Source organism: Polypterus senegalus, chromosome 6 (assembly GCF_016835505.1).
Source record: "Polypterus senegalus isolate Bchr_013 chromosome 6, ASM1683550v1, whole genome shotgun sequence".
In the NCBI taxonomy this organism is placed as follows: Eukaryota; Metazoa; Chordata; class Cladistia; order Polypteriformes; family Polypteridae; genus Polypterus; species Polypterus senegalus.
The window spans coordinates 114,460,225-114,479,185 of record NC_053159.1 but is presented as its reverse complement, the minus strand read 5'-3'; the positions used below and the strand labels follow the sequence as shown (position 1 = coordinate 114,479,185).

General features: G+C 38.6%; 1 protein-coding gene across 1 annotated transcript in view; it reads left to right on the top strand.

Annotated features, from left to right (window-relative positions):
* Nucleotides 1-12,422, top strand: part of ca4a (carbonic anhydrase IV a) — a 44,842-nt gene extending 32,420 nt beyond the window's left edge. The window contains exons 10-13 of the mRNA XM_039756825.1: nt 980-997; nt 3,497-3,535; nt 6,269-6,432; nt 10,045-12,422. Of these exons, the coding sequence (XP_039612759.1) occupies nt 980-997; nt 3,497-3,535; nt 6,269-6,432; nt 10,045-10,230 (407 nt within the window). The 3' untranslated portion in view covers nt 10,231-12,422. The remainder of the gene's footprint in view (nt 1-979; nt 998-3,496; nt 3,536-6,268; nt 6,433-10,044) is intronic.
* Nucleotides 12,423-18,961: the final 6,539 nt, after the last annotated feature.

Below are 18,961 nucleotides of genomic sequence, written 5' to 3'. Positions count from 1 at the left end.
ATGGAGATTTGAAGTGAATATCAACTGAAACCGCTAGCAAACGTTTGGTGTGAAGTTTACATACTGAATATCCAAAGCTTTCAAACGCCATGCTGCTGCCATTCCCAGCCTCTTGAATTTTTGCTAGTGCCATTTTATCTGCAATCGGAGCACTACAATCAAAGTACAGGCATTCAATTGAGAACTGTTTAAGACTAGAACTCATGCATTTCATCAAATCTGCAGAAACCGTTTGAGGACCCAAATACATAGATCACATTAATGGTGTAGTAGAATTAATACAAAAAATAGAATAATTTGAAAACTAAAGTGCTATCATGTAATGTCTGTATATACGGAATGCCAATTATCTGTACTATGCGTACACAGGCATCGTTAAGGGGGTACGCGGAGAGTCTGTGGAGGTGAAAAGAGGTATAAAGTCTTCAAAGGTCTAGGAACCCCTGCTGAAGGGGAAAAGGATCTGCCCCCTCCCAAATGCTCCAACCCTGCACGAGTGACTTTAAAACTCTCCATTCGCTCTCTGCATTTAACAATTGTACAAAGAACATGCGAGGAAAGTTAACTTTACAATACAGTACTCTATTTGGTTCACGACTTAGCACTGGATGACAGCAAAGTATCTGCTAGCTATACCTAACTTCATTTGTCCCTATAGTCTGTTATATTGGTTTAAACGCATTTTCTAGCCCTCTTATCATGCTGTGTGTCTGGCTGGCTTTGATAGGCACTGCTTCACATGACAGCTTTGTTAATGTTGCCTCACTAAATGAAACATCGACCACCTTGCTTTATGTAGTTTGTTTACTAATTCACTTTCGTAGCTAGTTTTAGGCTTTAGAATTCAGGCTCTGTAGTCTGTTGAGGAAAGGAGAATGTTTACTGAATTTACAATGCAAGAATTGAGCAACCAAATGACAAATCAATGCATGTGCTTCACAGTTCTGCTGTAACTCATTTTGTTCTTTTTCATCAACAGCATCAGAAGCGGCTGGAGGTATGTACAACTTTGTGGTGCTGTGGTGTAATGAGAGGATGGAGGTTTGCAGATGTGTGTTTTTAATATTACAGAAGATTATATGACCAGTGTGAAGTATTAATATGACCACAGGATATGAAATAAATAATCTATGGAAGGATATTCAATAATACATTATAGCTACAGGCATCATGCATTCATGCAAATTAATAATTACACATTGTGCATAGTATAGTAGATAACTGTACTAACACATATGATAGATGGGATGATCATTTAAAACAGCAAATTTAGTAAAGGGGTATAGCCTGCTTCATGTGCATGTATCTATTAGAACATTGTTTCCCAAAGTGTGGCACTGTGCTTCCCAAAGTGTGGTCCGGATACCCCCAGGGGTATGTAAAGACTTCAAGAGTTACCCTGAAAATTGAAAATTTAATGCCCAGTTTCACATGGTTTCATCTAATCTCTGTTCATTCTGTTTTTAAAGTATTGCACTCAGCTGCACCGTGTGTACCACATCCAGGGTGTGTAGCTTACAACGTAAACTACAATTACGCAAAAGCTCGGCCGCTTATCTGTTTTGTATTCATGAATATTCGACAGGCCAATCATGTTAAGTGATCTCTAAAGCTAATCTAGTTTATCTGCAAAAAGAGTGTATGTGGTTAAAGTCGTCTAAATCCTTGCCTACAAGTCTGACTCTGCAGCTGCTGTCAGCAGTTTGCTTCAGACTGAAGAGGTTTCCATCGGGTTTTGTCGACATTTCTCATCAAATGCGCGATCTGGCAAAAAACAGCCTGTGGTTACAAGGAGTTGATATAATGGAAAATAGTAAAATACATTGAGCCGAGGTTTACGTATTTTTTCTGTGTCAGCAACTCACCTCAACAGCAATGTGTGGTGTACAGCAGCACGTTCAGGCGTTTTCCAGCTGTGACTATAAGGTTGACTGGTAGTGGTGGGCATATCAATACCACATTAATAGATGCTTCGATGCTCAAACTACTTATTTGGTATCGATTATCATTAAAAATATCAATTACTGTATTTTCTGTTAAGATATGGTAGCAAGGTTCTTGCAAAGAATATAAGTCTTTCTGCTACATACTGAATATCCAGAGCTTTCAAACATGGCTATGAGGTTCCTGCTTCTACTAGAGCCATTTTATCTGCACTCCCACCTCTAAAATCAAAATACAGACGTACTTTCATTTGAACTGCTTAAGCCTAAAACTAATGTATTTCATCAAATCTACAGAAAGTGTTTGAGGATGTAAGCTCTCAGATCACATTAATGGTTGAACGGTAGAATAAATAGAAAAAGTAGAATAAATTGAAAACTAAGGTGTTAAATTGTGGAATGTCTATACACGGGATGTCAGTTATCTGTATTACTAGGGGGCTTTGCCCCCTGCTTGCTTAGCTTGCCCACCTCCAATCCCCCATCCCCCACCCCAAGGAACACGCTGCTCACCAACCACTTGGCGTATCTGCCTCTCGAGTTCTGAACGCACGCTAAGGAGAAGTGGTCGCTCCTCCGAAACCCCCTCTTAAACGGTGATACAATGGGAAACAAATACATTTTTTTTACCTCCTCTATGCTCAGTCAAGTGGCTTGCTGCTGCTTGTGCTGCATATTGTGCGGCACTTTTGAACATTTGAAAGCCTGTACAGCAGTTGTCTTCCTTGTCTCGCGGGATGTTAAAAGTGTCTCCGAGAAAATCACGTCTCTACCCAAGATTTTTTTATACAATAGAGATGTGTACACAAGGCATTGTTGAGGTGGTACATGGAGAATCTGTGGAACTGGAAAGGGATGCAACGTTTTCAAATGTTTGGAAACCCCTGCTGTTGGGGGAAAAGGAGTAATAGTCCAACCCTGCACTCGTGACATTGAACCTCTCCATCCGCTCACTACATTTAACCATTTTACAATGGAAGGCAAAGGTAAAAGAAAGGAGAAAGGTGGTGCTAAATGAGCAAGGATTAAGCAAAAAAGGCACAGAATAAGGATACAGCAAGATGCATGAAAATGTCTCCTTTATTTTGAATGAGTGAGAATAAATTAACTTTATAACACTGGTTTGGTTTATGACTTCAATAGCTATAGGTGACAGCAAAGTGTCTGTTAGATATAGTACCTAATTTCATTTGTCCCTACAAGTCTTTGCCATATTGCTTTAAACATTTTGCTTTAAACGCATTTTCTAGCGATCTTACCTTGCTGTGTCTGGCTGGCACTGCTTCAAATGACAACTCTCTGTTAATATACCGTTAATACCTCACTAAACAGCAGCAGCAGCGGTCAGGTTGCTATAAGTAGTTGAGACTTAACCATCTCGCTTTCGTAGCTAGTTTAGAGTTTAGATTATAGGCCGTGTAGCCCATTAAGGAAGTGAAATGTTTAATGGATTGACAATTCAAGTATTGAGCAACCAAATGCCCAAATCGCAGTAACAACACTGTGTGCTTCACAGTTCTGCTCCAACTCATTTTGTTCTTTTGCATCCACAGATCGCCAAGGTGGTGGATCCATTTTTGGGGCAGAAAGGGGTATGTACAACTTTTTGGTGCTGTGCTGTAAAGATAGGATGAAGGTTTGCAGATCTTTTAATATTGTAGAGAAGATTAAATGACCAGTGTGAAGAAATGTTCTATGGAGGGATATGCAATAATGTATTATAGCTACAGCTTTTTTGCATTAATGTATAGCAAAGTAATAATTACATAGTAGTACACAGTGTATAATAGTATTCTTGAGGAACTAACGCAAACAGTGGATGGACTTTCTGACTCTGTCTTTCAAGCTGAAGTCTGTGCTGTTTAGGAAGACAGACAGCCATCTTTTAATCTGTAGTTGGGAACGCACAGGTTTGAATATGCAGTAATATACCTGTATGATGAACTGTATAGTTATTATTGGCTAATGCTATTAAAGAACAGTATTGATCACACTTTCAGAGGCATTTTAAAGTAAAAATATTTTCTGCATATTAAAAGTTAATTTAATCAAATAAGACTAATGATCTTGTTTGAACTGTTGTTGCTGTATCTTTTAATTTTTAAATAAAATACCATACATCTATTCATGTTTTGCAATACAGTGGTAGGTGTGCAGGCATTTGAGGAGCCAGTGCATGTTTGGGAAGTTAGATTCAAAATGTGAGCTTCAAATGCATTCATCTGATTGTCAGAAAGTATATACAGTTGTGCTTGAAAGTTTGTGAACCCTTTAGAATTTTCTATATTTCTGCATAAATATGACCTAAAACATCATCAGATTTTCACTCAAGTCCTAAAAGTAGATAAAGAGAAACCAGTTAAACAAATGAGACAAAAATGTTATACTTGGTCATTTATTTATTAAGGAAAATGATCGAATATTACATATTTGTGAGTGGCAAAAGTATGTGAACCTTCGCTTTCAGTATCTGGTGTGACCCCCCTTTGCAGCAATAACTGCAACTAAACGTTTCCGGTAACTTTTGATCATTCCTGCACACTGGCCTGAAGGAATTTTACCCCATTCCTCCGTACAGAACAGCTTCAACTCTGGGATGTTGGTGGGTTTCCCCACATTAACTGCTCACTTCAGGTCCTTCCACAACATTTTGATTGGATTAAGGTCAGGACTTTGACTTGGCCATTCCAAAACATTAACTTTATTCTTCTTTAACCGTTCTTTGGTAGAACGACTTGTGTGCTTAGGGTCGTTGTCTTGCTGCATGACCCACCTTCTCTTGAGATTCAATTCATGGACAGATGTCCTGACATTTTCCTTTAGAATTCTCTGATAGAATTCAGAATTCATTGTTCCATCAGTTAAGGCAAGCCGTCCTGGCCCAGATGCAGCAAAACAGGCCCAAAACATAATACTACCACCACCATGTTTCACAGATGGGATAAGGTTCTTATGCTGGAATGCAGGGTTTTCCTTTCTCCAAACATAACGCTTTTCATTTAAACCAAAAAGTTCTATTTTGGTCTCATCCGTCCACAAAACATTCTTCCAACAGCCTTCTGGTTTGTCCACGTGATCTTTTCCAAACTGCAGATGAACAGCAATGTTTTTTTTGGAGAGCAGTGGCTTTCTCCTTGCAACCCTGCCATGCACACCATTGTTGTTCAGTGTTCTCTTGATGGTGGCCATGATACACTTCCACAAACGTGTTGTGAAGAGCACACTTTGATAGATCTCTGTTCTTTAAATAACACAGGGTGCCCACTCACACCTGATTGTCATCCCATTGATTGGAAACACCTGACTCTAATTTCACCTTCAAACTAACTGCTAATCCTAGAGGTTCACATACTTTTGCCACTCAGAAATATGTAATCCATCCATCCATCCATCTTCCAACCAACTGAATCCGAACACAGGGTCACGGGGGGTCTGCTGGAGCCAATCCCAGCCAACTCAGGGCACAAGGCAGGAACCAATCCTGGTCAGGGTGTCAACCCACCACAGGACACACACAAACACACCCACACACCAAGCACACACTACGGCCAATTTAGAATCGCCAATCCACCTAACCTGCATGTCTTTGGATTGTGGGAGGAAACCGGAGCGCCCGGAGGAAACCCACGCAGACACGGGGAGAACATGCAAACTCCACGCAGGGAGGACCCGGGAAGCAAACCCGGGTCTCCTAACTGTGAGGCAGCAGTGCTACCACTGCGCCATCGTGCCGCCCCAAATATGTAATATTCGATCATTTTCCTCAATAAATAAATGACCAAGTATAATATTTTTGTCCCATTTGTTTAACTGGTTTCTCTTTATCTACTTTTAGGACTTGAGTGAAAATCTGATGATGTTTTAGGTCATATTTATGCAGAAATATAGAAAATTCTAAAGGGTTCACAAACTTTCAAGCACAACTGTACTTTTAAGTCTGTCATAGGTTGTGGGTATAACCTGACTGGGAGCAGAAACCTCTGTAATGTGTCAGTGTCACTCAAAGGCCACATCTTCACAGTAGCAATTAGAATTTTAAGTTCTTTAAAAACAAGGTAGAATTTCTTGGATTGTAGTCATGTTAGCCTCCCTATCATCCATGCAGTATTCCTGCAGTGGCAGCAACCACAGCCTTCAGCAATTTAACACCAGTGTAACAAGACAGAGATCTGTTGCTCCCCAGCATCTACTGGCTTCCCAGCATTGTGAAACACTGTATATCCAAATAATTTCCTTTTACAACAATTGCAGCTGGTCAGCAACTTAACAATCCCATCTAATATACAACTGTAGAACTTTTTAATAATGTATCATTTCTTTTTCAGCTACTGGAAATGTACAAATAAAGATAAAGTTGTCAGATTTTATTCCAAGCACTGGAGATTTAACCAAATATTACCGTTATGATGGATCTCTCACCACTCCTAACTGTGATGAAGCTGTTGTGTGGACTCTGTTTGAAACCAAAATTAAACTGTCGGCAACCCAGGTATGCTGTCAAAGACTGTCTTAAGTGGAAAATGAAGAGAGCAACGCAAGGTCAAAGATATACACCGAGTGACTTTTCTTTATATTATGTGGAGAAAAGCTAGCTCAGATGCTCATGTTAATTTGGCCATTTATCATCTTGTGTAGTCCTCTTTAGAACAGAATTAACTTACAAGACTGGAATTCAGATTATTTAGAAGGATCGGAAAGGATGATATGTCACTTTAGTACTGGGCACACAAGCTAGAGTCCTTCAATCACTATTAAAAACAAACATATATAATCAGGTAAGGAGTTGCTTCGGCTACAGCTTATCCCAGCAATATTGATGAAAAAATGTAGAAATAATCCTCAGCCCGCCACTGAGAACATTCTCTCATATGCATACATATACACTCAAATCATCCAGGGCCAATTTAAGAGTCCTCAAGAACTCTGTAAAGACAGTGCCCAAGAGCTGAAATTGAGTCACTGAACTCTTGAACTGAGAGCCATCAGTGGTAGCCACCATGCAGCAGCACTGTGATACATAAGTATGTTTATCCATTCATCTGCTGGACGGTCCTGCTTTTGTTGGACTTGCTGTTCATATATTTTTTTACCTGTGGTGGGTTGGCACCCTGCCCGGGGTTTGTTTCCTGCCTTGCGCCCTGTGTTTTCTGGGATTGGCTCCAGCAGACCCCTCTGACCCTGTAGTTAGGATATAGCGGGTTGGATAATGGATGGATGGATATTGTTTTACTTCATATTGGGCACTGAAGTTTGCATTTGGTGCTGGAGGGTCCTACTGCTGCACTACTCCAGTCTATCTGCCTACACCTGCCTTGAGGGTGAGATCCCCCTGCCTTTCTTTCCTCTCGATATGTTAGTTGTGTCTGACAGTGTAGGGCTTGCTTGTTTAGGCTTCTGTGGTGCTGGCTGTGGGTTGCACTTGTCATTGTCTACTGGAGAATTCAAGGGTGTAATATAGGCTACAACTCTGATGTAGAATTTAAGTATGACCATTCAAAATCAAACTTGAAATGTGAACTTTGACCATTGAAAAGATTTTCTATCTTTGCAAGGTTCATGAAATTCTTTGACTTCTGTGATACATTAATATCTCCTCCAGATTCTACTACTTCATGCATCAATCTTCTGTCACCGATTCCCTCTTGTTCACTAACGTTACCCACCCCCAATTTTTTGCTTAAATAGAAACAATCATCATCTTCTTCCAGCTTTTCAAAAAATAATGTAACAAGCTGGGTTTGCAAGAGTTGAAGGAATGTACTTGAGCCACTATGCTAGTGAGTGGTCCTAAAAAGGACTGTTAGCTCTTCATGCCAGAGTCCAATTCCAAAATTTTTTACGTTGGCCACACTTAAGGGGGCTGTTGGACTTTAGCAGATGGGAGATGTGTTCAAAGTGCTCTCTTCAGTGGCCTCTTCCACCATGCCACTCTGGTGTTTTGTGGCAACACTGTCTCCTCGCTGCTTCGTTCCTTTGTTCACTCGCACACTCCACCTCACTCTGTTCTGACTCCAGGTAGATGCCAACTCTTTTTGCAAGAGTTCTTAATTACACCAATCACTCCTGTTCTTAATCGGTTACATTGGTTACCAATTTGTGGCACATACAATAGAAAATATCTGCTTAATACTTTCAAAGGTTTGCATGGTCTTGTCCACAAAGTCCTCAATAGTCATACATGAGCAAAAGCAGAGGTTCCTTCTCTGAAAAATTACTCAGGTAAAATTTGCCCATGAGCAAATTACTCCATTAAATAGGTTTCAATGTATCCATCCAATTTCAAAAACTCACTTATCTGGAACAGGGTCATGGGAAAGTTGGAGCTTTTCCCAGCAAGCATTAGACACAATGCAGGAACAACTCCTGGACAGGGCGCTAGCCCATTGCAGAGTGAACACACAAACAAACAACACTAGGGCCAATGTAGGAACACCATTCTAATGCGCCATGAGGAAACACACAAGACAGAGAGAACATGTAGTTTCCATGCAGGGAACACCCATGGCTTGAATAAGACAGCCATGCTACCACTGTGCCCGCCCCTTGTTTGAATGTGAAACTAGAAGTGATATAAAGTCCTTGTTTTATATGTAGTCAACAAAACAAGTTCTCACAAACTTGAAATAGATTAGTTAGGCTCTCTTCTTGCATGTCATTTGTATCACAATCATTGAATTATGAGTGTAATAACTGAAACTTAAAGCAGTGACATTCGACACGAGCGGACATCTTGATAATTGTATCTTGATTCATTGGGTTGGGCTGTAATGGGAGAGGTGTATAGACTTCCCTGCATTTAAGAAGCTAATTCATTTCGGAAAATCCCTTCATAAAGTGAATTTTCATACCTTGAACACCTAATTACAATATATTTAAATTGAAAACATTTTTAAGTGTTTCCTGGCCCCAAAAGTACCTCTTTTTTTGTTCAAATTACACTGTACTACATGAAAAATTGAGTTTATTAATATCAGTCATTAAAACAAACCCTAATACAACAACAACAACAACATTTATTTATATAGCACATTTTCATACAAAAAAAAAATAGCTCCAATTGCTTTACAAAATGAAGAATAGAAAAATAGAAGACACAATAAAAAATAAAAATAAGTCAACATTAATTAACATAGAATAAGAGTAAGGTCCAATGGCCAGGGTGGACAGAAAAAAAAAAAAACTCCAGAGGCTGGAGAAAAAAAATAAAATCTGCAGGGATTCCAGACCAAGAGACCGTCCAGTCCCCTCTGGGCAATCTACCTAACATAAATGAAACACTCTTTTTATTTAGGGTTCTCATGGAAGGACTTGATGATGATGGTCACACAGACTTCTGGCTTTTCTGGCTTGAAGTTACAGTATAAAAAGGCCATGTTAAAGTAATGTGTTTTCAGCAGTGTTTTAAAGTGCTCTACTGTACTAGCCTGGCGAATTCCTATTGGCAGGCTATTCCAGATTTTATATCAAATAAAGCACTTAGACTTTATATCACTTCTAGTTTCACATTCAAATAACCTTTTGGCTTTTCTTTGACTCTTTCGACAAATATGTTTGGGAGCCATGATGCCCAGGATATTGTAAGAAATGTGTGAACAACACACATGACAGGCTGAGTGAACCACAGCACTTACACATACAAGTACACCTCACTGCAGCCTATGGATGTGATGCACCCTGACGGTCAGGCTGCAGTGAGGGCCATATCTGAACACAGGCTGTCGATGTACTGTAATTGCTTAATTTATTAAATAGCTCAGCCCTTTGTTTTCAGATTATAAATGACTGGTGTCAACAAATACTTGATAAAAAACATTTAAAATCATTAAAAGTGAAAATACTAAACCTATTCTTCTGAACAAATGAACATGCTCAGTATAGTGAGATGATACAATAAATGGCAGTAAAAATCCATGGTGACTCCTGAGAACTGAAGGTACGGGGCACTAATTTAAAAACCTTTAAAAAAGACATTAGTGAGTCAGCCTTTAATATATACAGTGCCTTTCATAGTCACCTTTACCAGCAAGCTTAATAACTTAACTCATTAGTTATCATACAAAATGTGAAGTTAACAAGTCTTTTTCCTTTTGAAATCTTTCAGATTGGAAAGTTTCCAGGTACCCTTAAAACTAAATCTGGTGCTGCTCTAGTGAAGAACTTTCGACCCCTTCAGGCTCTAAATGACAGAAAGGTTTACTGGTCCGGCTGCAGCTCTTTATCACCTGGAATTGCACTCCTGCTGCTTTCTAGCATCTCCACACTGGGACTGACTATTAGATTTCACTAAGGATTCCCTTTGGCAAATATATTTTACAAATATTTAAATTTGATAAGTATCTGTTTGCTGAAAGTTTTTTTGTTTTTATGACTGACCAGATGGATGACTTCTTAATGAGCATGTTTTTCCCAGTCAATTTTTTTTTTAATAATAACAACTTTTGTGTGAGTTTTCAAAAAAGATAATTTTTAAATACTAAGTATATATTTTGCTATAGTTTTTTTCAAAACATTTTTATATCCTTGCTACAGTGGAAATGCAACTCTTGGCTGAAGACCTCCACAGGGAAATAAATACTTAGTCTTGTTTTCAGGGATGTTAAATGATAAAGAGCCATGAGTTTTTCCATGCATTGTCAGGTTTGCACAGTCCTGTATGGAAAGAATGTGAGATGTTAGTTATTTATTCATTTCACCAGTTTTCATAATTCAATTTGCTAGTGATATTGCTTATTTTTTAAATACGAGTTTATACCAGAATGCAGGCAAAGAGTAGGTCTTGTTAACGGTCCGCCATCTCTCCCTACCCCATCTCTTGCCCTTCAGCGAACTCCTAGTCTTGTATGCTCACGCTATCTCCGCCTGTATTTGACTCCGTCCCATCTCATTTCCATCACCGATTGTATGGTCACGCTATCCTTGCCTACATTTGCCCCTGCCCCATCTTGTGTCCTGCAGCAAGGACCCTCTCCAAGTTGCAAACCATGACTTTAATGCCAGTAGTAGTCCCTTCTGAATCTCCACTGAGTAGTAATATGGATATGTAGATAGACACTCCAGTATAAACCTGCATATTTTATCCAAATATAAGTGGCCTAATTTACTTGATTGACAGAACACCTACCCAATCAGAATTGTCTCCGCATCTGTTGGGATGATCTTTTTAGGCCACAAGTACAAGTTAGGCGTTGCTTGAGATTTGATTTTTTTAATATGATTCAAGAAAGGAGTTGTGTGTGTGGTGTGATGTTCTCGGCTAGTGTAATAAAGAAACCTATATATACTAATTATTCTATGATTGTATTGGTTTTGCTTATAAAATACCAAAGGTAAATGACTGAAATGTCTCGACTGGTGTCATAAAGACACCTATATATACTCATTATTCTATGATTGCATTGGTTCTGTTTGTAAAATACCAAAATACCAAAGATAAATAACTGAAATGTCTTATCAGTTGCTTGAATTTGGTTGAATGGATTATATTTGTTACTTTTTGTTTTTACCTTTTCTCCTTTTGTTTCAATGCTTTCTTTATCACACTTTTTCTGCTGTTACAGAGTAAACCTCTATTTTAAAAGATATGCGGAAGTTCAGGTTTAAATTGCATAATAGCAAATGAAAAAATGAACACATTTATGCATTGATTGTGTCCATATTTGTATCTGTTGTTTGAAGTTGTTTGCATAGATTGTGTCCATATAAGTTGTTTGGTGTGTGTATTTTTTATCTTTATGTTATGCTTTATTGTCTTCCAAGTTGTAAAGCTTTATCTCACCTTAACGTGCTGTTACAGAGTAACATCTAAACACATTACACATTTTAAGTTCAGGTTTAGTTTGGAATACATATAGTAAATGAAAAAATAGCGCACATTGCACACTGACATCAGGGTTGAACCCCAGTCTGCATCTGCTCTGTTTAAAACTTCTGCCTTGATCAGATTATTTTTGCTTCAGTATGCCCCACCAATATGGTCATGTTTGTAAATTGGCTGATTTTTGTAAGTTTTCATATCAATATGCAGAGATAGTCTTACTGTGTGATTTTGGGGCCTTCTGTCATTATATAAAAAGCTCCTTCCAAATACATTACAACATAAAGACAATAATGCCAGCAGCCAACATAACAATTCAAAAGTGCCAGAGGAGGAATTTATAGTTGCAAAACATAAGGTGTACAATATATTTTTGAGGAGGATTTTCACTTCTGTTTCTTGGCAATGCATGGAAAGTTGTGTGTGTTGTGTCAGGAGATGAGGCTCTTAACGACGGGTTTATTTTCATAATGTTGACACATGTAATGCCACTCAAATCAAAGCCTTGTGTGAACTGTTGACTTTTGCCAGTTAATCGCTCAAGAAGGTACTCGGCATTTCCAATGTGGCAGCTTTGGACTGCCTTGACAGATTGTTCAAGTACAGCCTGCTCCAGTTAGTAACATCCCTCTCTGGACTTTGAAGAGCCACTCATCCAGTACATATAAAAATATAGCCAGTTATGAGGCAGCTGATGCCCGTTCAGATATATCTGCTTCAGCAGCATGTTTGTTCACTGCAGGTGTATTGCAGTATCAGCGTCACCTTAAAAGTTCTGGACTTGGTCTACAAATTGCACAGCATATTTTTACATTACAGTATGGTTCACTTAAATGAAAACTGGTTTTGCATGATGTTTTCCATGTTAAAATATTGATACTAATTGTGATCTCATGGCAGCACCATATTGGTGACTTGTGCTCATGCGCAGGCATCACTGGTTTACTGTTTGATACTGTGGCCTCGGTATACCACTAGTTATTATATTATTGGTGGCACAGGGTGGCAAAATAGTTAGAATTGCTGAGTCGTATTCTCCCTGCATCTGTGTGTATTGTCTTCTGGTACTCTAATGTTCTGCCATATGAACTGCTGATATTAAACTGGTCCTGTGTTAGTGTAGGTTTGGCTATGAGTGGGCACTAATATGTGTGGGCACCCATTCTGGGGTTGGTTATTGCCTTGCACTGTGCTGCTGGAATAGTTTCTCTCCCACTGTGCCCTTTAATTAGATTAAAAACAGAAGTAATTCAATTATAAACCATGCCACTTAGTACATTGTTGAAAAGGGTGTGCAGTATCAAAGCTTACCCTTATGATCAAGAATAAATCAATTAACCTGCCTTGACTTTACATATTTAAGCAGGATATATAATCTGCATTTAAAAGGTCATGGATTTGTATTTTAAATTTGCCACACGGTGTAATAAAACATATATTATATTCAACATATAATCTTCTATCCCTTTAACTTTAAGGTTAGAGTTCCAGAGTCTAATCCTGGCAGCATCAAGCACAAAACAGGAAAAAGTTCTGTGCAGCCGCCAGTCGCTAAACCTAAGACGAGCCTTTGTGTGTTTGGAACTTGGAAACACACTTGGAAATTACACACTTTACTGTAAAAAATACTTGTTATACATAGATTAGTTTAAACACAATAGACATGGGTTCATTTCCTAACACTTTGAGCCCATGAATTTCATCATTGAACCCCAGTCAGTTCCATCTCTGGAGAAAATAAATCTCCAGTCATATAGCAAAGCCGATATTTTGATTTTGATGTTCACTCTGGTTTGTTAGTATAGGGTGGTCCAGATCTAATTATGCAATTTTCATTACGCTATAACTTATTAAGTTTATTACATAGAAAATCACCCGAAAAATACCAGACCATCGAGAAGTGTGTGAACTGACGACATGAAGAATCATCTTTGCGCCGAACTGGAATCGTCTCCGCATAAATCAAAGTCATCCAGACGATCTGGATCTGCATAATTAGATCTGGACCACCCTGTATTGATAAGTTCACATAAGTAAGCAGGTCCTTGCTCATGGAGGGGGATTTTAAAATCGGCGCTGTTTAAAAAGGAAGCCAATATAAAGACTTAAGAACCAGAGTTATGTGTTTGCGCTTTCTAGTTTTTGTAAAGATTTCTGCAGCAGCATTTTGAATTAACTGAAAGCTGCATGCAGAGCAGTTTAAACAGCCTGCATTGCAGTAATCAGTTCTTACTTTCTCAGAGCAGACTGGTGGTGAAAGATAATGCCCAAGTCCCATGCTGATTCTGCAAAACTAACGATTAGGCCAACTGAGTTGAAAAGTGACTAATATTTTTGCAGTCTGCATCCCTCCACCCAGTAAATTTAAAGACATAGTTGTCATTCATCTATTCCTTCAACTTGTTGGAAACAATTTAAGGACACCATTGGAGAAATGTAATTCTGAACACAATGATGGAGTACTGTCGGCACATTTCTGTACATGCTGAAACTGATTTGATAAATATAAAGTAAAACACACATGGATAGTAGTCCTGTAATGTTTCAGCCTATGTCACAAAAAGGAGGGTCAAGGTGTCAAAGACTGCACTTCAAATCACAATGTAATTACTGTAGACTTGATAGTTTAGAATTTCATTTATGGGTTTGAGGTTAGCACCATTTCTTTACTGTGAATTGTGCAGGTAGCACCATTTCTGCATTGGAATTTCTGAAATAAACTGATGTGTAAGGTGAGGATGAAGCTGTATTGCAACCATTTTTAAAGCATTTTGGATAGAAAAGATTATTTGAAATAGGTCTCTAATTATCAAGAGTGTGTGTGGCCAGATCTGTTTTGAAGTATTTTAGAAAGATAAGGTAAATTTGAGATTAATTTTTTGTTAAGCATGTGTATGGTAGCTGATTTTTTTTTTTATTAAGCATGTGTGTGGCTAGCTGATATATATTTAATATTTTTTATTATAGGTGTGTTTGACTTTTTCAGTGCATTAGGAACATGCCAGTTAGTAACGAGCTATTGATAATTCATAAAGAACGGGTGCTGCCCGAACAGTCATTGAGCGTTTGACTTGTTTGGAATAAGGAAGGAGTCTAAGTGATGTGTAACTTATTGCTAATATTAAACTTATTACCTGTTTCTTTACTGTTCTCAAATTAAAATTAAAGTGGTGTGTTGAGAGAGTGACAATACAATTGTTCCTAAGGTTGTTATTGAAATTTTAAATTTTACGCTGTGAAATTATCATTACATCCACACTTCTGATGTTTTGTAGGGAGCATTCTCTATTCCCACATTAGAGAGAAACCTATCTTGAGGTAATTCCTTTAAAGTTGAACATGTACTGCTAAATGCTATCTGCTTTAAAAAATTTTTAAAGTATTGATGTGACAGAGTTTTGTTCTATATCATTCTACTGATGAAACTCTTGTTTTTTTTAACTAATTGATTGCATGTTAGACTACTGCAACTTTCAAATAAAATGCAAAACCCTCAACAGTGTATCAAATGACATGCATATATTGTAATGGATATTTGATTAATGTACAGTTCTACTTGCTGTATGTTTGAATTGAATATAATAAAAGTTTACAATTCTACTTACTATAGTTCTCATTTATTTTCTTACATTTGTACAGCTGAGCTTGTATTTACAATTAATTTAATTTCCATGGTCATATGTTGAGCTTGGAGCCATAATATGGGTGACAGTTGAAGTATCTTCTTTAGATGTTTCTAAGACCAGATATCTTGGCAGTAACATTTACTATTCAACCTGACAAATAAAGTGATGCTTGAAAATCAAAGGTTATGAAACTGCTATATCAGAATGCATTTGTAATCGATGTGAATAACTTTGTAAAGCAGACATAACAGTGCTGCAGCATGAGTGCTACTGGGTTCAAATCCCACATCCAGTCATTGTCTACTCATGTGAAATCTGCAGAGGTTTTTCTACATCTCTAAAGATGGACGGGGTTAGCTTAACTGATAACTCTAAATTGGTCTTGTGTTTGTGTTTCTGCTGACTCTAAATTGGTCTTGTGTTTGTGTTTCTGTGGACGGGCGGGTGGGCAGGCCCTGTTATGTGCTGATATCCTCTCCTGGTCTGCCTTGCTCCCAATTTTACCAGGAAAGTGGTTCCTGTATGTTCCCTATACAATCCTAGATCCTTAACCAGATCTGGACCAGATTTTGCCTAGTTGCTCTCTAGGACCGTGTGGAGAAGACAAGAGTGCTTTGGGAGCCCAAAAATTTGAACCTGGTATTCTAAAATATTTCTATAATTATTGGCACCGTTGAAAGGGTTATTGCAAAATTAACCCTTTAGTGAATTAACATCACACCGACAAGAATGAGAAATCCAACCTTTAATTGAAGCACATTTGATCAGAGAACAAAATAATCCCTCATCAAAAAATCTTTTTTAACAAAACCACACCCCTGGAAGTTCTTATTAACAAAGTGTAACCTAAGCATTTTTTCCAGTTACATTTTACTTAATTTTTAAGTTGGTGTGTAGGAAGATTTGAGCAGTAATTGTAACTAGCCGTTTCCATGGGATATAAATATAGGGTGGCACAAAGGCCAAATTCCCTTACTCATTCGTCAACATGGAAATGAGAAAAGTTTGTTGACTTTCCTAATTGAATGGCTGTAAAAAAAAATTGCTACTTGTCTGAAAATGGCCATTTCTACAGTTAGCACAATATTTAAAAAGTTCCAACTGGAACTGTTGGGTCAGAAGGGTCTCCAAAACTCTCATTAAGTGTCCCCTCCATGCCAACAGATTATTTGGAATGCACAATAGAAAAAGCCTTTCCTTTTATTTTTTCCACAAATATATCAGCACCTGGAGTTAGCTAAATGCTACTGAAGCTCTTGATCGTTTTATGGTCAGACAATATTAAAGTTGATTTTTATGACAACAAATATTCAACAGTGGGCTTGGTGTAAAGCGTAGGATGGCTTCAATGATGGGCATCTGATCCCACTGTCAATTACGGTGACCGTTCTGTGATACTGTGTGGCTGTTAATCCTCCAAAGTCCCTGGTAACTTTGTTTGGGTATATGGCATCATGAAATAACAGGAGATTTCAAGTTTAAATCTTGGCTGCCTCTTCCAAGAAATTAAAACTGTCATCGTTGGATCTTCCAGCAGGATGATTCAAAACATATGATCAAGTGTACACCAAAATTGTAAAAAGGAATACAGAATCAACCTTCTGTCTTTGTCAGCTGGCTCCCCAGACCTAAACCCCATTGAAAACCTGTGGGTTAAGCTGAAGATGAGACCTCACAAGATAAGACCTTGGATGATCTTAAGAGATTCTGCAAAGAACAATCTTGGATTCCCTGCTCTATTTTCCCCAACCTTCTGTACTGTTTTATTGACAAAGGGAGGTTGTAGAAAGTATTAAATGCAAATGCACACCAATAATTGTAACATTGCTGAGAATAATTTCTTGATGAGGAATTTTATTCCTCAGAATAAACTGGTTTCACTTGAAGGTTGGATTTTAAATTTTTGATCAGGTGGAGATTCTCCAAAAAGAAACTTTGTAATCAATTTTGATCTTTCCCCAGGGTGCTAATAAATGTGGATGGTCTGTATATGCATGTATATTTTATATATACAATGTATGTAATACTAGTAATAAGGACGACTGGAGTCAAAAAAGGGTTTGGGGATGGTCACCCCGTATACTTGAAAATTTGGCATATACTTGGAAAATTTGGCAAAAGAAATATGCACATCTTTACAGTTTGGTGTCCAAAACAGAAACATTTATAAGCCGTTCTATAAATATGGTTGAATGGAGGAAGAGGTGAAGTCGGGAAAGCCAGAACAGGAACTGATGTGGCAGGAAGAGCGGTTCTGGGTTCCGAATATGTCAGCAAAGGGTGCTCAAAGTGGCTTCAACAGAGGTTGAAATGATGATGATGTCATTGGGAGGCAGGTTCTTTGCTGATCTGCCAAGGGACAAAAGGAGAAAGGATCAGGGACTGCGCCAACCACTGGTCCGACTGAGAAATAGCACTGTTTGCTGTAAACCGTCTCCTATGCACACATGTGTGACTAATATATATATATATATATATGTTAGAAATATTAAACCCTTTCATTTCAAATACTTTATAGTGATATGAATCGAGGTTAATGAAAATATGAGAAAAGGCTTCATTTAACAAATTATTGAGACATTTTAGTGTTATTTTGAGAACATAAATTGACTTGAGAGTTGAAGTCCTTTCATAAATGTACATGTGCACTATTATTCATCCCCCAACGTCAGTACTATGTGGAGCATCCAACTTCTAATAACCATTTTGATATGTGCTGACAAGCTTCTTGCACGCCTTGCTACTTGTTGAAATCTTTGCCTGTTTTTCATGTGCAAAAGTCTCTGGCTCATTGAAGTTTAATGGCTTCCTGCAACTACTGTCTTCAAATACCACCAAAGATTTTCAATGGGATTTAAATTTGGGGACTGAAGGCCACTCCAGGACATATTTCTCAGCCAAGCTTTGGTTGACTTGGAGGCTGTGGTGGCTGGTGAAAAACATTTGGATGGGGTCACAGTTTCTGGTGGGGCAAAATGAAGCGGCACTTATCTATTACATGGTATATCTATTATATAGAACTTTCAAGTCTATAATATAGTGCCTTTCATATCTATTGTGGCAGACGACCAGGGACCTTGCGCCACTGGGACACCTGGAGAGTGGAAGGACTGGGAGAGAGACGATACCTTCCCCGGGACATGAGAAGGCAGCCCTCCTGGTTTGCATCAGGTCCTGTTGGCAACTGTGGCCACCGCCAGGGGGTGCTTGAACAATCCTGGAGCCTTGGTCTGCAGCACTTCCGCCATACCAGGATGTGCTGCAGGAAGAGCGTCAGGGAGCACCTGGGGCATATCCAGGTGCATTATAAAAGGGGCCACCTCACTCCATTCGGGGAGCCGGAGTCGGGAGGCAGACTACAGAGCTTGCGAGAGAGGAGTGGAGGCGGTAGCAAGAGAGAAGAAAGAAAAGGGAAAGAACTGAGCATTGTGGGTCTGTGCACTTCGTGTGCTCTGAAGAAAATAATAAACGTGTCTGTGTCAAGGCTGATCTTCCACACTATCTATCTGGTCATTCCACATGCTTTTGTAGTCCTGATCATAGTGTCATTGCATATCTTGACCTGTCCAGTATCGGAC